General features: G+C 47.2%; 1 protein-coding gene across 1 annotated transcript in view; it reads right to left on the bottom strand.

Moving 5' to 3' along the window:
- The window catches only part of LOC311223493 (neural-cadherin), a gene marked incomplete at both ends in the record, with an annotated part of 1,556,546 nt that overhangs the window by 1,163,955 nt on the left and 375,567 nt on the right, over positions 1-17,024 (bottom strand). Inside the window, 1 exon segment of the mRNA XM_084308277.1 lies at positions 14,480-14,677. Within this exon segment, the coding sequence (XP_084164403.1) occupies positions 14,480-14,677 (198 nt within the window).

Below are 17,024 nucleotides of genomic sequence, written 5' to 3'. Positions count from 1 at the left end.
GAATGAAAGAGACAATTAGATTGAACCAAAGAGACGATGTACCTGTTGATTCCTAAGCTGTGGTATTAATAAACACTGCAGTTGTTTTTGACCACGTCGTCAGTCTCTCCTTACTTGAACCAAACATCTGAGAACTACCTAACCAATGCAGGAGAAGGGTGATATAGAAAACTATACGATCAATGAACTTAGATAGAGATAAATGAAGAACAGGAAGGATACTTCACTAACTATATAACAAAAATCTAACAAACTATGGAAGTATAGACATATTCTATTATAAAATAATGAAATATACTATTTTATCAACTGCCATGCTCTCTCTGATATTTTCCCAGTCACAACTTGTCACCTCAGGTGCCCTCGTTATTTCCCGCTGGTAATTATGACTTCCAGAAGCCGTTAATGTGCTGTAAAGATGCTGTTTCTGAGGAGCACTTTATTGCTGTAATTATTCCTGTAATATGCTGCCACTTTTCAAGCCCCTGGAGGGTTTTAAGGCAATTCTCCTTCACATTTGTTCGCAAATGATATAGCCTAATGTGTATTTTTTAAGTTTATTTGTGTGTATGTGTAAATAAAGAAACAAAGAAACAAACAAGCACTTGATGGCACAATTCCCTTTTCTGGCTTCCAATATACGTATAACAACTTTATGATCTGATATCAATGTATACCTATCTACAGCCTTCACTGTCTACAATTGCCTTACACTGTAATCATTACTAACTACCTCTAACTATAGTCTACCCATATAACTATGTATGATAGGCAGGTACAATAATATTGTATATACTATATATATATGTGTGGGCATGGACTGCTGCCAGCAGCTGGGTAACTAACTAATTTGGAATGTCTGACCACTAAGTGTGTCTGACTCTTAACCACCAAAATATACATGGACTACAACGTATGACATATATCATGCCAGTTAAGGTACCATGTGTATACTGCCCCTTGTGTATACAGTTTACTTTTACGCTTACTGGTAGTATACACTTAGATTCAAATTATTTATTGCCTATATTTATTGTAACGTATAATGTAACAGATATAACCGGCATACAGACCCTCATCTGCACCTTTACTGTTACATTTGCACTCTGATTAGATGCCAACTTATTCTCGTTGTACTGTACAGTATTTGTGCTGTACGATGACAATACATTTTAATCTACTTTAATCTTGTCAAAAGTATAATTTTGTTTCCCCTCCCTGGCTCTCTCCAAGTGATCTGGGGAAAAGATTGTCTTGAAATTGGGGTTGGGAAGGAGAGAGGAGAGGAGTTGGTAAAATCAGGTTTGTTTTATGTACTTTTCAAAGTCTTGTCGGAATAGAGGAATAAATGCATAATAAGAAACCGGCAAAAGCAGATACACAAATTACGTAAAGTGATTACATTTCCATAAAGCTTTACACAGTGGAGACACAGGATAATGACAGCCAATGGAATTGGACCAATTTTTCTCAATGGAGACCAATCAAACACAGAGTGCACCCTAGGATTTGGAGGGTGCTTGGTACCCCGCTGGGCGCCCATCAGGGACTAGACTCAAACAATCCCCGGGACTTAAAATTGGACCGCATTCACTGTGATTCAAACGCACCATGAAAAGCGCGGGCGGGAAGCATGAGGCCCTGTGAAGAGCCCACTTTTGATCGGTTTCATTACAAAATGCTTTATAGCTATTTTGAGGAGAGAGAGAGAGAAGAGAACGTCACCTGGTGACCGTAGGCTGTATGAAGTGTCTTAGAACAGGAGGGCTGGTTTGAGAGCAGTTTAACTGGTGAAATTCTGAGGTTATGTAACCACAAATCCCAGATCAGTATTCTCTCTCTCCCAGAATATTTATCCATACAGGCCCTGGTGTTAGCTTAATATTTCCCAAATACGTATTGCTACAGATCCGCTGTGAGATTGCTATTTCGTAACAGAAAGAGCGTCAAGATCCCCATAAACCTGACTTCAACTGATATTGCACGCCTTACCATGTATTACAGAGCTGGATTTTTTGGAGGATTTTCTTCCCAGTGGAGCACCAACCACCACGCCCCCCCCCCCCCCCCCCCCCCGTGCAAACATGCCCCCCCGAACCCTCTATTTATGTCTGTTCCCTTGTGACACAGCAACATAGGCGTGTCAGGTAAGTGGCTAGATGATGAAACGCACACAGCTGTCCTCAGCAGATTAATATGTCCCCGTAGGCAAAGATGTAGACCAGGTCCAAATCACTATAGGACGTTTTTCAGCAGGACCATTTAACACTTTGAATTCTCGTTATTTCATGCCAACCGTTCAGTGCCAATGACAAGAAATCTCGTTATTAATCATAATTTTTTTTATTAGCGATTTCCATTCATTTTTCATCAATCTAGCCTCACGTTACCACTGGGACTCTCTCTGAGCTCGAACAGGGAAAATACCACCCCTATCGTCTCCCGGATGGTAATGCACCCATTGGATTGGACTGAATGAAAACGCATGGGGAAAAGAAAATCCGGAATCCACCTTTTACTTGTCAGGCATGTAATCCGAGCCGATTGCAGTCTTTGTGGTCCCTCAGAACAGCGTGGAATATGTGTTTCAAGCACCCAGCGTTGGATCAATAAACGTGATCGATATTTGGAATGGCGATCAGAAATTGGAATAATCTTTTTGGAGAACATCTGATCTGAGGTAAGGAATCTATTTTACCAGTCTTGGGCTAATCAGAGCTTTTTTCACAGATATAGCAACATGTCCCATATGTGTGTATGTGTGTGTGTGTGTGTGTGTGTGTGTGTGTGTGTGTGTGTGTGTGTGTGTGTGTGTGTGTGTGTGTGTGTGTGTGTGTGCAGGAAATAAGATAATCGATTTTTCAGCCCGCTTCTCTAGCGTGCATAAGTACACATATACTATCAATAAACTATTCATAAATAGGCCGAAAAATTACAACGTTTTTTGTGTATTCCAGTAAAGGGCGATTCCTGCAGAATCACTTTTTTCTGGAAATTTCCAAAAACGAGCGTTTTTCAAAATGGTATAAAACGAAAATGTACAGATTTTACAAAAACAATCCGTTTTGACAATGTTGACTGCAAGCAAGTCATTGATAAGCGACGGGCCTATTAGACACATAGCCATAATTTAAGATATAGTTTATGCGTTCGCAAATGTGCTCGCCCTCTCATTGAATAGAGCGTTGGCACTCAAACGCTAAATCGTGCGCCCCCTGCTGGCACTCAAAGTGTTAAGAGGGTTGCACAGCACGCACCCAGGACAGGTGGAGGTTTAAAAGGAAGCATGCAAGTTTAGAAAAAAAATTGGAAAGTGTGTTGGCAAGCTAGGCGTGTGTGTGTAAGACCTAGACAGCCCAGTTAATAGTTAGAGAGCTCTAGACTAGAGCTCTGTCTGACTCTTAACCACCAAAACCTGCACGGACTACAACGTATGACTTACTATCAGGGGGGGGGGGGGCGGCACTTTCTTGCCCAGGGGCACCCTAGTGGCATAATCCGGCCCTGGTCAAGAGTCAGCCACATCTCCTCTTTCCAATGGCAGAGTTCAATCTGGATTTAGTGCCACCAGGCACCCGTGACAGGGCACCAAAGATTGTGAATGAAATCTACTGTAAGTACAGTTACTTTTTTATAATGTAAATAGCTCCTCCATTTTTCATCAGATTGAGATGCGTTTTTTTCTAGACGTTCACAGAAAGGAAAGGTACATTATTGTATTAAAGGTACATTGTATTTTATGGCAATAGCGTTCAGGTTTATTCGACCCGTGAAATATAATCACGAAAATAACGTAAGAATGTTTCGCAAAGCATATTTTCAGCAGCTTTCACAGAGGCTGTGAGCTGGCTAGTGTAGTTTTATGCAATTTCGATATCCAATAATAATCAATAATAATAATATTATAATAATAAATCAATAATAATGTAGTATAATGTAAGGCCCAAATTAAATTGACATTAGCAACTTCAGAGGCCAGAATGTGGGACCTATAAACACATTTACTATTCAATAGCATTGTGAGGCTGAACAACAGGACCCATTGACTATGTAAATGTGCTAAAAAAAAGATTTACAGACTTTTTTTAAATAGCTAAAAGCTAAAAGCGATGTTGTAATTTTGCAACCGAGGGCCTCACAGGGTAGCTTACCAGTAAGGGCCTTAAAAATGAACAAATAACAGTGTTTGTTGTGCCTCTCTGTCAGCGAGGGCCAACCAACCTTCTCATAAAGGTCACTGTGATGAGTCTCATATTTATCATTAGTGATGGATCTGAGGGCAGATTTATAGACAGAGTCCAGTGATTCAAGAGTTGAGGCTGCAGCATGTCTATAGATTACATTACCATAGTCCAAGACTGATAAGAAAACTGCTTCGACAACTCTCTTCCTACTAATTAAAGGAAAGCTGGTTCCGTTTCTGTATAGGAAGCCAATTTCCTGTCGCAACTTGGAGGCAAGGTTGTCCACATGGAATTTAAATGTAGATTTCTCATCGAGCCACACACCAACTACTGTATGTCCAGTTTCAAGAAACAAGCAGGTAATTCAGTAATAGAGTCCACAAGGCCTTGGTCTCACGGGGCAGGCCTGTTGACCCAAACACTGAATTATTCCACGGAATTGTACGGGAGAGTCTACACTGTAGGCTACTTGTTTCAAATAACTGAAGATGTTACTAAATGCATCTTTAACCCTTTCACTGCCGCACTACCAAAGCAGTTAACCCGTTCACTGCGACAATACACAGGAGGTTAACCATTTCACTGCGACCGTCGGTTGTGTGATAGTAAAGGGTTAACCTTCTGTCGTGTGGCAGTGAAAGGGTTAATAGACGTACTGTACACAAACGGCTCAGGAATGTGTGAGTGAAAGGGTGAATGTGAGGCACAAGTTGTAAACCGCTTTGGATGAAAGCACTATATAAATGTAGTCCATTTATCATTCCATGTAGAAAAGCACATCTGCGCAAGACCCCCCCAGTCATTCCATGTTAGTTCTGGCTTCATTCAATTCCAGCCTTTCTCAGGTGACCAAGGACCTTCACGTTGTTCCATGGTGGCGGATGGTGGTGCTCGTCTTGTATTGTTGTATGTATTGTTTGTACATCAAGCTGTGTTTATATAAGTGCAAAAACCTCCACAGCTTCCACTGTCTACAACTGCCCTACACTGTAATCATAGTAATCATAATAATCTTAACGATTATTAGTTATATTAGTATTGGCTGAGCGTCCCGCTCTGAGCCTTATGAGATACCCCTTATCTCCTATGATACCTACTGTATCCCCAACGAAAACAACTACATGCACCCCACCTGTATGGGGCCCCCGCCCCTATGGAGGCATAGCCCATATAACCATGACTCTGGTCACCAAACACCCTTCCTCGCCAAATCCCGTCCCAGGAAAAGATCCCTCAAGAGGGAACTCGGGGCCGTGCAGAGCGGGACGCTCAGCCAATACTAATATAACTAGGTTATCTACATAACCTATCGTTATATATCGTATTTGCTTATCGCGTCCCGCTCTGAGCCTTATGAGATATGGGGAAGAGCGGACGCGAGACCCGACAGATGTACCCCCTGAGGACCCGTAAGCCCACATGAAGGGGTGCGGGGAGCCCTGTCACCCCATCCTTCCTAATGAAGGGGGGGGGCGCAGTCAACTCCACCTGAATGCGAACAAGAGGGAACTAGAACCCCTTGAACACACCGTACAGGCGGAACCACGTGTGACTCAACACACTGTGGCCCATACCCATACACTCCTGCTACCCTACCAATGGACGGGAAGCAGGAAAGGCCACAGACCCCAGAACCGCCTGGGAGACAGAACCCCCGGTCATGTCCATGAGGTAAAACCTTACAAAGGGGCCCGGGGAGGACCATGAAGCCGCAACACAGATGTCCTCCACCGAGGCCCCACCCAGGAGAGCGGCAGAGGCAGCCACCCCATGAGTGGAGTGCGCCCTGATGCCCCCAGGGGGATCCTGCCCAGCCAACGTGTAGCAGAGGGTAATACCCTCGCACAACCAATGGGACAGGCGCTGCTTCGACATTGCCTTACCAGCACGAGCCCCACCGTAACAGACAAAAAGCTGGTCGGTAACCCTGAAGTCCTGAGTACGGCTGAGGTAAATCCCCAAAGCACGGACTGGACATGACAGGTGAAGGCCCGCATCTAACTCACTAGTGTGAGGAGGAGGACGAAAAGCCTGAACCACAATATCCCGGGAGCGGAAGGAACTCCGGATATTCTTAGGCACGAAAGCAGGATTAGGTCGCAGAGTGGCACCGCAATCGGTCCGAAAAGACAGGCACTCTGGACGTACCGAGAGAGCACAGAGCTCACCTACGCGTTTAGCGGAAGTGACAGCCAGTAGGAACGCGGTCTTGAAGGACAGCTGTCCCAACGGCGCCTGCTCGAGCGGCTCAAACGGAGCCAAGGACAACCGACCGAGGACCAACTGAAGATCCCAAGTCGGAGCCAAGGAGCGTTGCACCGGCTTAACGCGTCGAGCGCCAAGCAGGAAACGCTTCACAAGAGGGTGGCTGAACAAAACAGTCCCCTCAAAACCCTCATGATAGGAGGATATAGCTGCCGCATATACCCTCACCGTCGAAGCCGACAGTCTACCAAGAAGAGACTGGAGATAACTCAGAACAGCATCCAGGGGGCAGGAGACTGGGTCCCAGCCCCCCCCCTTACACCACTCTTGGAACGCACGCCATCTGCCCGCGTAAACCGCGACAGTGGAGGGAGCATGCGCACACCGGATGGTATCAACCACCGAGGAATCCATCCCCTCCAGACTCACCCTCCCACCAGCCACACCACCAGGCGTTGACCCAACACCGGAGGCTGGAACAACAATCCGTTGCGCTGTGAGAGGGCCGTCGTTGACCACGGAATGACCCAAGGAGGAGCGACCAGAAGCTGGATTAAGACCGGGAACCACACTGACGTGCCCCGGTCCGGTGCGACCAGGATCACCGTCCTGCGCTCCCTCCGTATCCGCTCCAACAGCTGACTCAACAGCTGTACAGGAGGAAAGGCGTACAGAAGACCGGGCGGCCATGGAAAGGTCGAGAAGGCATCCACCCCCAAGGGGGGATGATCTGCCCGACTGAGCGAGAACCACAAGGGGCACTTGTGAGAGTGTCGGCACGCAAACAGATCCACCGAGGCCTCCCCGAACCGATCCCAGATCTGCCTGACTATGTCGGGGCGGAGTTCCCACTCGTCGTGACGAAGACCGCCCCGAGACATTATATCCGCCCCCACATTCTCCGTACCAGGGCCCTCATTCATCAACGTGGACGTAGAACTTGACCTACTTCCACACGTAAGCACGGAATGTAGAACTAGCGTACGCACAGGGAAGTCGACATTCATCACACGTGCGTACGCAGGCTCTATGGTCCTCCGTGTTGATGAATACCACTTTGTTCTACCGTCAATGCTCGTGCATGATTATCCATATATGGTCATGAAAATGAGGAAACACCCCCCATGGGATGTGAAATAATGGACGGACCCGAGCGGAACCCTGAGAAACTCCACGAAGATTGTTCACTGCTGTCGAACCAAGAAGACACTATCGCGTATTGTGGGATAAATAAAAGGTGGACTCGTAAACGGTGATGTCAGATATCAACGGCTCCCTAAGACCATTGCTGCAATTCTGCCTGGACAGCTCAAAATACTAATAAAGACCGTTCGTTGGTTGTGTGTCATTATAACCGTGCTGTAATATGAATGCCTTTATTAGTTGTGTTCGATTGGCTATATGATTTTTAGATGCATCTATTTTGTTGTCGGCTAATAAAGACCGCGCTGGAATATGACTGCCTTTTCCCGTGTTGTTTGATTAATACCCCAGGGATTAAAGTTCTCCTCAATTTTATTCCAAATCGCGATGGATCTCCCGTCAATTTTCTACCTGCTGCATATGATTTCTAGAGGCATACTACAATCTATTTTGATGTCAGTATTGGGTAGCCTATATAAACAATATAATACGAGAGCATATACAAGAACAATGAATCTCACTGCATGTATGATAGCCTGCCTTTCAATACATGAACTTGAATTCCATCATGTTTGTGTGCGGGACTCACAAGGCTGTTGTCACAATGGGTGGTACCGGTGTACAGTAATAATAACAGTCCACACAATATCACGATCCATGCCATAGCCTATGTTCTATTAGGACATGATCTGTGACGACAAATGTTCTAGAATGTTTGATTAAGATATCATACTCTGACAGCATGCTTATGAGCAACAAAAACGCGAACTTGAATCCCATCATATACATAGTCTGTCCACTTTTTTCTATTCTTTCTTATACAGTAAAAAGGGGGAAGAACACTATATTCATATGACTTGTATTCTGCTTACAGCTTCGAAGTTCCACTTGTTTCGTTTAACGTAAAGCCTTTTAAATATAATCAAAACGTTCCCGTGTTTCTGTGGTCTGCGCAGAATAATAACGAGTTGAGCTTTATGATTTATGATGAATTGAAAATGGGGGACCCTGATGTAAACAAGACGAAAGTTGGTCTGCATCCCCAATTAACAATTGTATGTACTGAGCTGTACTGTACTGTACCCATTCTGCAATCTGTTAATAAACTTTTCAATCAATCAATCAATCAAGCTACGCGGAGCGCAGTCAGTCAGTAGCCTACACCCCGTATATTCCGATAACGCTATATAAACCATGCTGCATTCATTCTGAGAGAAAGATCTATTATTCCAAATGCTATTTATAGGGTTTTGACCATAATTACACTACTGTTGCTATTTTACAATGAACTATAATGAACTACGGTTCGTACAGAACGTGCCAGTGTTATTATGCACAGAAGCTCATTTCCTTGTTGTAATAATATATTCTACCACTGGGCGCTAGGTACGCCAGGTCTGAACTGTGCGTAGATGTAAGCACGAAGTCAAGTTCAAATCGAAATTGATGAATCCCACTCTTTGCTTAGAAATGATCGTACGCACAGGGTAAGCACAGATCTGTGCGTAGAACACGTTGATGAATGAGGGCCCAGGAATGTGGAGCGCCCTCAGACTGTGCAGCCTGCGAGATGCCCACAGCCACAGATCGCGCGCCGCCCGGAGCAGGCGGGCGGAACGAGTCCCACCCTGCCTGTTGATATACGCCGCCGCCGTCATACTGTCTGTCCTGACCAAAACGTGTTTGCCTACCAACATGTGGTCGAACCGTTTGAGGACCAGGAAGACCGCCTTCAACTCCAACACATTGATATGCAGGGCAGCCGAGCCAGCATGACCTGTCCAGCTGCCCCCCACTGCATGGGTCCGACACGTCCCTCCACAACCCGTGAGAGAGGCGTCGGTGAAGACCGTGACGTGTGAGGCCCTGCTGCTCATGGGGACCCCAATGGAGAGGGTACCCAGCCTCCCCCAGTGGGAGAGATCTCCCCATATCGACAAAGGAACCGTCAACCGTTTCCTTTTGTCCCTCACCGGATCTATTCTCAAAGAGACAAACCACCTCTGTATCCTCCTCATAAAGAGGAGGCCAAGAGGAACCACCGTGTGAGCAGCCGACATAAGGCCCAGCAGACACATCACCTGCAGCGCCGTAACCGTCCCTCCCAGACGGAAACCCCCGAGCGCGCGACGGATAACCCCCTGACGCTGCTCCGAGAGGGTCGCAATCATGGGCCTCGACCTCAATGTCAAGCCCAAGTACTCCACCTGTCGACTGGGAAGAGGGGTACTCTTCTTCCAATTCACAGCAAAACCCAGGCTGGTGAGGAATTCCACCACCAGTCGAGTATGAGACCTGGCAACCTCCTCTGAACGGCTGAGGAGTAGAATGTCGTCGAGATAGAACAGGACTCGTATCCCCCGACGACGTAAAGGCCCCAGAGCAGCCGCCACGCACTTGGTGAATGTGCGGGGAGCCAGAGAATAACCGAACGGCATTCTGTGGTACTCGTACGCTACGCCCTGAAACAGGAACCGTAGGAACTTCCTGTGAGGAGGGAAAATGGGGATGTGAAAATACGCATCCTTCAGGTCTATGGAGGTGAACCAGTCCCCCCTCCTGACAGCAAGCAGAAGGAGTCGGACGGTCAACATCCTGAATGGTCTCGCTACAATCAACCGATTGAACGCGGACAGATCCAGTATAGGTCTGACCCCCCCTGTTTTCTTGGGTACCAGAAAATAACGGAGTAGACGCCTGACATTGCGTCCTCTCTCGGGACCACAACGACGGCCTGCTTCGCCAACAGAGATTGGATCTCGTCGGCCAGGGTTGTCACTGCGTCTGACCCTAACAATAGGGTCGGCACCAAACCTGAAAACGGAGGATGGGGTCGTGCGAACTGCAAAACCAGCCCCGCCTCTAACGTTCTCCGCATCCACTGATTCAAAGGGCATTCCCGTCGCCATATGTGAATATAATCCCACAGCGCCCCCGCCGTCAACTGACGCTGGGCCGCAAGGAACAGTAGATAGTTGGCCCGGTCCCCCCCGTCGTGCAAAGCACCCAAGGGGGGACCCCGACAGAAAGGGCCAGTTTGATACGGGAGGAGCTGTCATCAAACTTGTGGACACACACTCGCCCCCTGAACACCCCTCCAGCGCATGCTGAGGAGTTGTTCCGCAGCTAGACACGCAATGCATGAGGACCCCATGGGCTCCTACACGCCGAAGCCCTGCAGTGATATTGCTACCACTCAAATCATGCTCACCTCTCCTTTGCAGACCACTGCCGGTTTGACGGGAGTGGGAGGCAACAGCGCGATACCCCGCCTGGCGAGGGCGAAGCCCGGGTAACCCCTGCTGAGCATTCAACAGAAGAGGCAACGAGTCCCCCTGCTGACCACTGGAGCTAGTGGCAGCTGTAACACCAGGTTCCACCCACCCACAACCTGCAGTGTAGGAACCACGCAACGACGGAACATTCTCACGGACAGACCCAGGCTCAGCCATCAACTGGGTGTCAGCCCCTGCCCCCATGAGAAGCGAAGAATGGGGCCGCATACGCTTCAATGAAGGTTCGCGGCCCGCAGCCAAAGGAGAACGCTCAGAGTCCCGCTTCTGGGGGTAACAGAGAGAGGATTGAACGGGGAGCGGGCTGCTCGCGGCAAAATGACGACGGGTTGGTTTACCAAACCCGAAATCACCCAAAATGGCCGATCCCTCGGCCGTCAAGGCTGTCGGCCTCGCGATACCCTGTTGACTCTCCAACCAGGGCACCACTGGCGGGGGAAACATGGCCACCTGTCGAGGATCTCGCCACAGTCGTTGACGAGACCGTGCTCCCACCTCTGGCTGCACAGCGTGAGGTGGTGTAGGACCCAGATCAATAACCGCCTGCGCCTCCACAGAACGCCCAAAAAGACTATCTGTGGAAAAAGGAGTCGTGAGGAGAGAAAACCTATCCTCTTCCCCAAGAGGAGACTGCTCCAACCAAACATGCCTAACAACCAAAGTCGATAGCATCCGAATCCTCCCCGCAGTTATAGCTTGCGACTGAGTCAAGATCTCTATAACACCACAAACATGAATCACGTTTACAATGTCGGTTGGACCCAAAGACCTACAACCCGACGCCATCTTGGATAGGAAAGTAGCCAGCTGAGCCATAACACTGGCCGCCGCTAAATGCCATCCTGCAGCAGTATACCACTCATTCGTCCATACTGCCACCCTCCGAGCCGATATGCTATCAAGCATCGGCTGGGCGGAACGTCGTTCATCCCCGCCTGGGCACAGAAAAGAAGCTACCTGGCTGCTTAGCCAAGGTACCCCCGGCCTGCACCCCGTTGTCAGCCCCTTCACCCGTAAAAAAGGTAAATAGAGCTCAGCGAACCCCCCACATCCACCACCAACTGACCTTCATCAATGAAGCTGGCAAGAGGAGGGAAAAGCGGAATCCCGCGGCGGGGATTATTAGACATTCCAGCGTCAACATCAGCGTTAGCAGAAGAAGCAGTAGTAGCATTAGCGTTAACAGCATGTTCCAGGATCGCCAGGACATCGCCCACTACAGTGGAACGATCACCAAGCCGCCCCGGCCCTGGTGCCGAAACATACTCCACAGCACGACCAACACCGACATTGATGCCTACTGACACAGACCTCACCTTTGTACAAGCCGACCCGCTAGTCAAACCTTGTACGCTGCCCCTCGGTCCGTCGCCGTCAGCCGAGGAACCACCAGCACAGGTCTCATGTGTCGCCGAAACAAGCTCCGGAGAATCCAGGGAAAAACAATCCTCCGGTAAGCCTTCAACATTACGACTCTTCCGTAATCTTTTCATCCTGCTAGTTAACGTATGGTGCACGCAGCCAGTACGCTGGGACGAAAATAGAGGAATGGTGTTTGGTGACCAGAGTCATGGTTATATGGGCTATGCCTCCATAGGGGCGGGGCCCCATATAGGTGGGGTGCATGTAGTTGTTTTCGTTGGGGATACAGTAGGTATCATAGGAGATAAGGGGTATCTCATAAGGCTCAGAGCGGGACGCGATAAGCAAATACGATATATAACTACCTACCTACTATTGTCTACCCTTATAACTATGTATGATAGCATGTACAATAGTGCTGTATATACTATATATATTATATAGTATATATATATATATATATATATATATATATATATATATATATATATATATATATATATATATATATATATATATATATATATATAAACCTTAAGGCAGTGGTTCCCAAACATTTTGTTTATGCTGACCACTAATTGTTATCAAAAAATTTCCCGGACCACCTCATATGCAAACAGTAAAAATAAATAAACATCAAACGTATATATAAAGTAAAGACGGGATGGGATGCATGGGATTTGGCCACTGAGCATCACAGAAACTATGTGAAAGATCAAATTCTGAGTCAAGTAAAAACATTCTAACTTCATCACGCAACTCGTAGAGCCGCGCAATCACCTTTCATCTCGATAGCCAGCAGAACTCGGTGTGGAGAAGTAATTGCCGGTGATCACTGCCCATCTCATCGCATAAAGCTGGAAACAACCGTGAATTCAATGGATGTACCTTGATAAAATTGACAGTTCTTACCGCTTCGTCCTAAACTGTTTTGATATCAGCAGGAATTTTTTGGCAGCTAGAGCCTCCCTGTGGATGCAGCAGTGAATAGATTTTGCCTCCGGAGCCACTGTCGTCACACACAAGCGCCACTATTTTAACACATCTGGCGCCAATAACGTCGTACAACGTGTTTCAAGGTCATGCTAATTCTGCCAAACCATGGCGTACGACGTTATTGATATCATATTTAATTTTTTCGCCATGGTATTCATAATTCCCTCACCCAGCCCCGGCTGATACAGTGGGAGCCTGCACAAGCGTCCGGCACTCACATATTGTTGCAGGACTCTAGACACACATCCGTGTATATGGATCGCTGCCATAACTCAATAATCGATATGATTTGGGCGTTTATTATTATTATACAAACCGGAAATGGATCTAGTAGATCGCCGTCAAATAAGTGGGATATCTTTCCTCCAGTCTCATCGGCGAACGGTAAGAGGACAGTAACGATACTTTCAGCGTGTTTGTTTATTATTATTAATGCAAACTGCTCTGATCAATATATCACCCATACTACATAAAGCATTTACTGACGATCACGTAATTATAAACGACCCCCCCCCCCGCTCATCCGCGCATGATCAGTCATAACGTTTAGGATCATGTACAGTTGAAATTTTTAATATAGCGTGTATCGGCAACAAACGGCAGTTGATAATCTATATATGTATTTATGCCTATAAGTCACGTTCTAGGAATTACTGCAGAAAACGATAAAAACATATTTATATTCTAGACGGTATTTTCGTATGAATCTATGAATGAAAAAGTATAACGTTCCTACATCCTGAACGATAGATAATCGATGTTGAATGGGCCATAGTAATGTCAATTTAGCAATACAATTAAAAAAGTTATAGCCCTGCAAAGAAGGTGAACATCTCCATAGGCTTAGAGTGGTGGCAGAGAGTGGTTGAGACGGGCAAACTCTGTGGCAGTTAATGTGTTAAGGTATATACATACCTGCATATAATCATTTTTACATACCTGTAGATAGTATCTATATCTGAACATGTCTAACTACTCTTACTAGTTACGCTGCTGGCCAGTATGACTTCTACCATAGTGTCTTAATACCTGTATCACTGTACATATTAATACTACAACTCTGTGCATACATCTGATTAGCACAATTACTCAGTAGTACTAATTTATATATTTTATATGCAGTTTAATCACCTGTACATTGTATGTTGCACTTGCACTCTGGTTGGATGCCAAAATGATTTCCGTTGTACTGTACGTGTGCTGTATAAAAACAATAAATGTACATGTAATAAAATCTAAATGTTTGCAAAGTACTGTCAATCACACCTGCATAGACAGGAAGAGGAAGTGACCTACCATCAGACAGGAAGTACTCCACCTCCCCGTTGTTTCCCTCGTCGCCATCCAGAGCGTGGAGCTTGTAGACCAGGGAGCCAGACTGGGCGTCGGGAGAAACCACGGCCAGGTAGGGAGAGGGAACCATGCCCCACTCAGGGACATTATCATTCACGTCTGTCACTGAGAGGTCCACCCTCACCAAGTACCACTCTGGGCCTGTGGGAGGACAGGGAGAGAGAGAGAGAGAGGGAGAGGAGAGAGAGAGAGAGAGAGAGAGAGAGAGAGAGAGAGAGAGAGAGAGAGAGAGAGAGAGAGAGAGAGAGAGAGAGAGAGAGAGAGAGAGAGAGAGAGAGAGAGAGAGAGAGAGAGAGAGAGAGAGAGAGAGAGAGAGAGAGAGAGAGAGAGAGAGGGGGGAGGGGAGAGAGAGAGAGAGAGAGAGAGAGAGAGAGAGAGAGAGAGAGAGAGAGAGAGAGAGAGAGAGGGAGAGAGAGAGAGAGAGAGAGAGAGAGAGAGAGAGAGAGAGAGAGAGAGAGAGCTTTAGAAATCAGCAGGGTCACATGGTGGGGTAGTTTGGCTAGACTCACACGGCCAACCTCTTCTCTGTGCAGTGACCACGACTCTCACCGTACCGCTGTCCACACAGACATAGCTAAATCTGATCATCTTTCACCGCCTCAGGTGAGAAAACAGGCCTGACGCCAACCTGCATGACCTACCGCCGCTGGGCCAATGCTCCGCTCATACAGGTCATGTGGCTGTTCTCTTTCTTTTATTTCAAACCTTTATTTAAAACTCAAAAGGCAACGGAGATTTCTCTCTTACAGTCACGTCGAGTGTACAGTATACAGAATTAAGCTAAAATAAAATTACACATCATATCAAATCATGACAATAAGACAAGTAAGGACAACAATCAATTAAAACACATACAACTTGATTGACTATGGTTGGAGAGACAGCAACCTCCACCCTCCTCTCAGCCATCTCAATCTCCTTCAACAAGCTCTGTCCCCTCGCTGAGAAACCTGCCCGCTGTTCCCCACAAGTCCATGGCTTACAGATGCAGTGAGAGAACAAAGACAGATCCTGAGAGTGGTGAGAGGAAGTATAGACAGTCACTGTACTCGAGGCCTCTGCCAAGAACCTTCGCAAACTGCATGCTACCATGCACCCCCTCCCCCCTAATCTCTCTCTGCCGAAGACTTTGCAATCTTCTTTGAAGAAAAAGTGGAGAACATCCGCAACTCCTTCTCCCAACCCCCACCCATTCCAAATACTGAATCGAGAACCTCATCCTTCACTCTGTCATCTTTCTCTTCCATTACAGACGCCGAGACCCTGACACTGGTAACGTCCAACCGTCCACTACATGCCAGCTGGATCAGTTACCCTCCCCACTCCTCCAGACCATAGCACCAGACATTCTCCCATTCCTAACTGCAACCATCAACTCCTCCCTCAACTCGGGGGTGGTCCTCACCTCTCTAAAACAAGCCAGAGTCACACCGCTCATAAACAACTATCGCTCTGTCTCTCTTCTCTCCTTCCTTTCTAAAACACTTGAACATACTGTATATAACCAACTTACTGATTATCTCTTACAGAATGACCTCCTAGAGTCTAGGACCTAGACCCTAATCAGTCAGGCTTCCAGACTGGCCACTCCACAGAGATGGCCCTCATTGCGATCACAGAGGCACTTCACTTAGCAAAAGTGAAAGGCCTCTCCTCTGTCCTGATTCTCCTAGATCTGCAGCCTTCGACACAGTCAACCATCAGATCCTCCTCGCGTCCCTCGCAGGAATGGGAGTGGCTGGCTCTGCGCTGACATGGCTGACAACCAGAACCTGCAGATTCCTCCTGAGCAACGTCAGAAGGATCCACCCCTTCCTGACAAAAGAAGCCACCCAACTCCTCGTCCAATCAACAGTCATATCCCGCCTCGACTACTGCAATGCACTGCTTTCTGGCCTTCCGACCACTGCCACCAAGCCTCTTCAACTCATTCAGAATGCAGCCGCCCGCCTGATCTCAAATCTACCCAAGTCAGCCCATGTCACCCCACTTCTTAGGGACCTGCACTGGCTCCCCATTGCCGAACGAATCCGCTTCAAGGCCCTCAACCTGGCATATCGTGCGGTGAAGGGAACGGCTCCCACCTACTTCCGGTCAATGGTCTCTGGTATGGTAACTACACATCCTGAACGTTGTTACTCAGCTGATCGAGTTGTGCCCTTCCTGATGACTTGTCGTACAGAACTTGGAAGTCGCTTTGGATTAAAAGTGTCAGCTAAATGACAAAAGGTAAATGTATACCGACATTATTTGCAACACACCTAGCCCCTCCCCCACCTAATACCTTCTCCAGGTGAGCTGCAGGGGATCAGGAATGTGGCTTTGTTATTATGATGTAAGAGACAGTTTACAGTCACTCCGTGGTGTGTGTGTAGTGTGTGTGCGCTGCCCTCAGTCAGTGATGGAGCCGCCTCTCTGTGCCTATCTACTCCGTTATGAGCGAGCAGCACGAGCCTGTCTGACTTGCGACTGAAAGAAGCATTTGTTG

The sequence above is a fragment of the Notolepis coatsorum genome, assembly GCF_963971535.1.
Source record: "Notolepis coatsorum genome assembly, chromosome: 2".
Classification (NCBI taxonomy): domain Eukaryota; kingdom Metazoa; phylum Chordata; class Actinopteri; order Aulopiformes; family Paralepididae; genus Notolepis; species Notolepis coatsorum.
Note: the sequence above shows the minus strand (reverse complement) of the source record. Positions and strands in the feature narration are given on the sequence as shown.